The 7,382-nt window shown below is 40.2% G+C and overlaps 1 protein-coding gene across 1 annotated transcript in view; it reads left to right on the top strand.

Annotated features, from left to right (window-relative positions):
• Positions 1-3,367, top strand: part of LOC149541186 (uncharacterized) — a 4,555-nt gene extending 1,188 nt beyond the window's left edge. The window contains exons 2-3 of the mRNA XM_089802187.1: positions 1,281-1,574; positions 2,937-3,367. Of these exons, the coding sequence (XP_089658313.1) occupies positions 1,281-1,574; positions 2,937-3,164 (522 nt within the window). The 3' untranslated portion in view covers positions 3,165-3,367. The remainder of the gene's footprint in view (positions 1-1,280; positions 1,575-2,936) is intronic.
• Positions 3,368-7,382: the final 4,015 nt, after the last annotated feature.

Genomic DNA, 7,382 nt, shown 5'->3' with positions numbered 1-7,382 from the left:
ATCCTCTTAGTATTTGCAGAAGCGGAGATTACTTACTACATTTGGCTTGTGTTTGTATGCCAGTCTTAATATACTCATGCACACTGCATCCATTCTTTGGTAGCCTGGTGACGTAGTAGCTTACAGAGCCTACCTTAATCCTCGCTGAACTAGAGATTATGTAGTGAATCTGGCATATGGTTGCAATTCAGCCTTCATCAACTAACCCCAGCCCACCACTTTCAGTTTCGGTCAGCCCCGTGCCATGATAACCTAACAATGTCTGTCTGTCTACATTCTCAATCTATTCTCAAATCTGCTGATCATTCAGTAAGTTTGGCTTATGGTTGTGCATCAGCTTTCATCTTGCAACCCTCACATTTTTATATTGAAGATCATTTACAAACCTTGTGCTCATTCAACAAACAACATGAGACTTACAAGCTTATTTGAGCTCCTTACGAACAACCAATCTAGAAACAACAATTGGAAGATCAAGAGTCACAACTTAGAATCCGCCATTTACTATGAGACAGATCCAACCAAAGCAAGACCAAGAGTCATAACTTAGAGTCCACCTTTTACTATGAGACAAATCCAACCAATGGAAGACCGAGACTCACATGTTAGAATTCTTCAAAGATGTCCCTCTTTGGATTTGAACCAGGTTCTCCACAATGAGAACTCATTGCTTCAACCAACTAAGCTAAACCCCTTGGATGCAACCCTGAAGCTTTTTCCAAATATACATATTATTTAATAAATTTGGCATATGAGCCTTGACCTTTTTTTCCCCATACTTCAATTCTTTGCCAGCCTGTGTCCTTGTGGCCTACAATGACTATCTGCATCCAAATTCCATTCCCAAAACAGCACCTTTTTCAGTAATTTTAGCATATGATTGCATATCGGTCTTAATCTCAACCCCACCAGTTACATCCATTGCCAGCTTGGCCTTGCACTAGCTATTATATCTATCTGCATCCCTATTCCATTCTTCTAGCAGCGTATTATTCAGTAAACTTGGCTTATAGTTGCATATCAGCCTTCTCCTGATCAATCATATCATTTTTGTTCTTTGCTAGCTTGGTATAATATAGCTTACAATTTCTATATGCTTTGATCTACTCACCCCATCTGCTTTCATGGTGAGCCTGCAAAAGCTACTTGCATCCGCAATCACTTCCCAAAGCTACAGATTTTTTATCAAATTTGGCATTTGGTTGCATATCAGCTTGGAAGATTGAAATGGCTTACAATGTTGCCAGTGTTCTAATAATTGATGTTAATGTATACTGCAGAGTGTATTTGCAAGGAAGAGAGCTGCAGCAGCCCAGGAGAAGGGGAAGCAGAAGGAATTGTCACCAATGGATGCAGCTCTGATCATCCAGGCCCGCTTTCGTGAATATCTGGTGCATCGTTCTCAAACACTTCGTAGTCTCAGGGATCTTGCAGTGGCCAAGGCAAAGCTCAAGGAGCTCAGATGCCTATTCACAAACTATGCCTATCGTCGCCATCTTTGTCGGGATGCTGAGGAAAAACAAAGGTTTTCTGAAAAAATAATTGTTCTTTTGCTTACAGTAGATTCCATCCAGGTATGTACACGAACCCTCACTAAGTCCATCAAAATCTCCTCTTTGTTTTAAACTTTCAACAAAGGACAGATTAGTGTATTTTTGGCTAATATTGTCTAGCATTCTAGCATTTTATTGATAAATGGGAGTGGGTCTACTGTGTTCCAAGAATTTAAGTTAGAGCTGATGAGAACCAGGGTTGAGAAACAGACTCTCTTCTATTAGAATGCCGAAACTCAAAGCTTGGCTACCGAGAGATTTTTCTGTGTAGGGTACACGCATGGGGCCCTGGAGAATCAGCAATCCAGGTGACCAAGGGATTAAACCTCATCACATGTTAAAGGTATCTTAACCCTGCTTGTTGTAAAATGTAAAAACCTAATCTGTCATCTTTCCTCATGTGGCAAGATGGTTAACTTTACCTGATTGGGGAAGGGCTAGAGTGTAGGTGGATGTGAACCAGTGAAACACGGGGACTCGCACCCCCTCCCAAACTTCGGAGTACCCGTCCCCGCAACATCCCTGCACTGGGTACTTGGAGTACCCGAGTACCCCCAACTCCGCCATTCTGCAACCATGCCACTGCTGGGATGGGTACTTGAATTTCTATTTGAAATTTGATTTTTGAATGTTACTATTGGATATGTACCATGTTACTATGTTGACTGTTCAATTGTTCTAGTTCATGTTGCAATTTTGCTATGTTCAAGTATTTTAATTTAGTATGTTATACTGAAACGTCATTTCATAACTAGCATTTCAAGTTCTATATGTATAGTATACAACATCCCTCCCTGCCCTGTCGTCCCCTGGCCGTCCCCCTGCTGTCCCGAAATTGAGGCACATTGTCCCCTGTCCCAGAAACTGACCCCGTCGTCCTGACATACCCCAGCGCTGGCATTACACTGATGTGAACCTTTTGTTCTATAGTTCATTCTGAAAGATTGTTTGGCTCTGGGTTTTTTATGATTTTTGGCCCATTCCTATAAGAATGACAGATGTTTGTGTTGTTTTCTGTCCATTGCCAATAGATAAATTGATCTTGTGATTCAGATTGCCAGGTTCTCCTCTCCAAAAAGATCTATGATTGTTTGATATTTGATTATTCTCAGTCCCATTTCAAATGCATTGAAGTGATACATTTGCCATTACTAACACATTGGTGAATGGTGTAATTGTGGATTTGGGGTTTGCATTGGTTTATGCGACACCTAACAAATTTATGTGTTTGTTGTTTTCAGTATTTTACCTTATGATCTTATCATGTCCATTTTGCATAGAAAGGTTTTAATATTTGTGTTTTTAGGTTTTGTAAAAGTACTACTGAAATTTTGGGTTTCCTTGTCATGATGCTTTTTGGCCTTTTCTTTCTCGTTGATGCAGGGCTCGGATCATTTGGTGAGGGAAGCAAGGAGGTCAATGATCCAAGAATTGGAATCCATGTTAGACACCATAGATCCTCAGTCAAACAAGGACTCTATTTCCAAAAGAAGATTTGATTTACCCGATCAGGAACCAGTGCATAAGGAGATGGAAATGGAAGTTGCAGAGGTTGTTGGTTTGTTGGATGAGAAGAATGGTGGAAATCTGTTCCCCTATGTTACCCTGTGAACCAGGGAACAATGATTTCAATTTTGGGCTCAAGAGCTTTCTATCAAGATACTTCTTGGTGGGGATTTCGACTTAAATTACTTTTGTTAAGGGCTTTTTTCAAAGACTTCAATGAGAACAGAAACTAATGGTGACCTTTCATAATTGGATTTTGATTTCTGTTCATAGACTTTTAACAAGTGACTGAACTCAAAATTTGCACATTCTAATGTGGTACATTCAAATTATCCTAGGTTACGACCTCAAGATGTTCTACAGTGATTACCTAGTTTTATTTACACATAATTTTAGATGACCTGATGTTTAGTAGAGTAGAAATTAACAAGAAAAATATCTTTCTTCTGAACTTTTCATATTAAATGCAGTTTTTGTGTCTGGTATAATTTAATTTGGTTCAGTAAACATGCACTGTGACTAATCGATTATGATGATTCTTAAGCTGATTAGATTCATGAAATGGAAGTAGGGCCCTGATTTCCAATGAAGGCCGTGCATGTCCTAGTGTGAGCTGTATGGTAACCTTTTTTAACATGTAATTATTTTTCCATAGTTTAGTACGAAACAACTCCTGGCAAATTTACAGAAATTCTGGGGCAAGACATGCCCACGCTTTGTGCTTTCTTACTCTATTTTGCAGACCCTGAAACTAGGAGCAGCTACTTGTAGTATTTGCTAGTCTAAAGTTTGAAATGAGGGAAAAGAGTTTTGGGGTTTTCCAAGGGAGAAGCCATACCTCTCCTGCTTGAAAATAAGGGTTAGATGATGAAGTTTAGCATCAACTCCTAAAATGCTTATTTGTTCAACTGAACTTGTGCTTGTATATTGTTTGCTTGAATTTCTGTGCTGTAGGCATACAATTTGTTTCTCTCAAGCTTTACAGATAGGTTTCAGCTCCAGAATTGAATCGGGCAGATGTGATCTGAAGGCAAAGAAGGGTTTTTAAGCCTTGCTTGTAGATTGCACATGGATTGGAAGTATTGAAAAAACAACCAGCGTGTTAGTCGTTTTGTGCTGTTATTACTTACGTGTTGATTATTATCTCTAATGGAATTACTTGCTGGAAACATTATATGTATGATTATGACTCATACCTGAGCAGATATCTGGTGATCCGTCATTGTGTTATGTTTTGGTTGTATACTGCTGTGGATATCTTTGACGTGCGTTTTAAGTTTGCCGATAACATGTTAAATTAGAGTGGAATTAAGAGGGCTAATATCTTGTGCAGAATAGCTGCTAAGGAGCCAAGCTTTGTGTTACCCATCAATGAATCTGATAGATTGGTTTCATACCTCAATCAATCTATTTAGATTAGGAACTTTCATGCCAACCTTTATTTAGTTTAATGCGTGATTTTAAATGGGACTTGGCTCAATACTTACTGATATTAGATGAAAAAAATTCATCTAGAAATTCGTTTTAGGCATTCCATAGGGAGCATAAGCTTTAAGCAGAACTTCTTTGGCTCAGGGCTAAGGACAGAGCGATATCTATTCTGCAAAATTTACCCATAGTACAATCCCAACTTCATCCTTTATGATGTTGGAGCCTTGCACTCACCAAGATTGGATCTCTAGTCAGCTCATTAAGAAGCTTTTAACTTTTAATTTCACTAAATATAATGTTTATTGAAAGAACAACTGCACAAATTATCCTATGAAATTTGACGCTTCAGTGAATTGGATTGAATGTATAGGGAATTTTTACTCTAGACACGATCGAGTTAAGTAGAAGGGGGTTATTTAGTTTCATAATAATTTTATTGGTGTTTTTCAATGGTTCATAAACATTTTTTGCAAAAAGAGGGGTAAAAATTTATTAAGACAGAAAGGAATAAAAGGAGAGCTCAACAAGGAGCTCGATCTTGAGCAACAAGATCATCAAATTCTTGCACCATCTCAAAGGACAGTTGCCTTCTATCCCTAATATTCTAACCCAGATCATGACTAGATGCCCATTTGGCTAAACAATCAGCAGTTCTATTCCATTCACGAGGAATATACGTGAACCTAATGAACTGAAAAGAGGAAGAGAAGAAAAGAATTTGCTTAACAACAGTAGCCAGCTGCCAACTAACATCCTCAAGCTCTTGCGAAGAAAGCATGTTCACCACTATCTGGGAATCAGACTCACAGATAATCTTACTCCATCCCCGCAAGCAACACTGTTCCACAACATATAAAATAGCTTGAGCTTCCATGAGATTGTTAGTATAATCACCTTTATGAACTGAGAAGAAAAATTTAACATCCCCAGAACTACAACGAGCCACTCCGCCAATACCAGCCGGACCAGGATTCTCACGGGAAGAACCATCAGTGTTAATTTTCAAAACTCCACAGGGAGGAGGAGTCCAGTGCCCATCCCGTTTAACTCGACCCTTCCTTTGATGATGAAGCTGCTTGGACATAGAAGGAAACCTATGAGCTACAGCCCCATCCTGCAGATGAAAATTGAGGCGATTACAAATGGCAAGATCAATCGGATTCATACTCCCATCAAGCTCACACTTCACAAGAATAGTTTCTTGAAGAGAATGTGATATTTTCCACCAAAGATGCAAAACACCAAGCCGAACATCTTGGAATATGCGACGATTCCTCTCCAACCAGATATGCCAAAGCATGAAAGATGGGCTAGCAATCCAAGCAGCATGGAGAAAAGAAGACTTGGAGGGAGCAGTACCCAAGCAGGCCCAGAACTCAGGCAAAGAGGAAGCATGCCGACAAGAGCAACCCCAAGCGCGCCACCAAAGGTGCCATATCTGAGTAGAATAGGAGCAATGGAAGAACAGATGGGAGATAGACTCCTCTCCATTACCACACAAAACACAATAAGAGGGCCCCTGAAATCCACGTTTACAAAGATTATCCCAGGTAAGACAACGGTTGTGAGCCACTAGCCACATGAAAAAATTGCACTTGGACCAAGAAACTTTATTCCAAACTTGCTTCCACCAAGGGACCTCAACATCCCCAAATAATTGTCTAGTTATCTCTTGATACCCAACAGAGACATGATATTTACCAGACAAGGTACCGCCCCAAGCCAAAACATCTGGACCAAGCAAAGAAGAACACTCTCTAGAGGCCAGAAGTTGAGAAAGCTCCTGACGATCCATGTCTGTACCTCCAGGAGGCCAATCAGAAGAATGCTTCCATCTGTAACCAACAACAGGTCCCAATTGATAAGGAGTCTTGTAATGAGCCACTTTATCCCATCGAGCGGCAAGAAAAGAGTCACAAAGAGGCTGAAGATGAGGGTATATGGATAAAATGGAAGGGAATCCATCCCAAGCATCAGACCAAAACAAAGCCTGAGAACCTCCTTTACATATCCAAAACAGACCCCTCTTTACCAACATCGCACCTGTCTTCAAAGTATGCCAAACCATTGAGCCACAACCTTCAAGAGGAAGTACAGAAACATAGCAAGGATCAACACCATGAAAATATTTATGAGTGATAATACGAGCCCAAAGTTGATGTTGTCCAGAGCACCATCGCCAATAAAGTTTAGCAGCCAAAGCTTGACTACTCAATAGAGCAGATCGAAGACCAAGACCACCCTCCTTTTTAGGCCTACAAACAGTTGCCCAATTAACCAAGCTCCATTTAGTACTACGCAAATTACCACTTCAAAGGAATTGTCGAGAAAGAGCATCAAACTCCTTGAGAAAGTAAATAGGTGCAACGTGAACTATGCATCGGTAAATAGGAAGAGCTTGGATAACAGCTTGAAGAAGAGTAACCCGGGCAACACTAGAAAGCCATCTATGAGTCCAATGATTTACCTTATCCTGAAGCTTGGTAATCAAATTTTGCCAGAAGAGACGTGGCTGCCTGGAAACAGCAATAGGGATGCCAAGATAAGTCAAAGGAAGTGAGCCTATCTGAAACCGTAGGATACAAACAATCCTGTGTTGAATAGAATCAGGAGTGTTAAAAAAGTAAATGGAAGATTTGTGCTCATTAACTTTCTGGCCTGAAGCTGCCAAATAAACGTCCAAAGCATGTCGAAAGGCTTCAACTTCCTTGATCCTAGCAAGACCAACAAGAGCAGAATCATCAACAAATTGAAGATGGGAAAGAGAAGGTAAGCCATTACCCCACCGTCAGCCTTGAATAGAATTCTGGGACACCTGATGCTTAATGAATCTGCCCAAGCCTTCAGCCATGATGATGAATAGATATGGGGAGAGAGGGTCACCTTGGTGGA

This window comes from Cupressus sempervirens, chromosome 9 (assembly GCF_028749045.1).
Source record: "Cupressus sempervirens isolate cs-2001-9-10 chromosome 9, ASM2874904v1, whole genome shotgun sequence".
NCBI lineage: Eukaryota > Viridiplantae > Streptophyta > Pinopsida > Cupressales > Cupressaceae > Cupressus > Cupressus sempervirens.
This window is presented reverse-complemented; position numbering and strand designations above follow the sequence as displayed.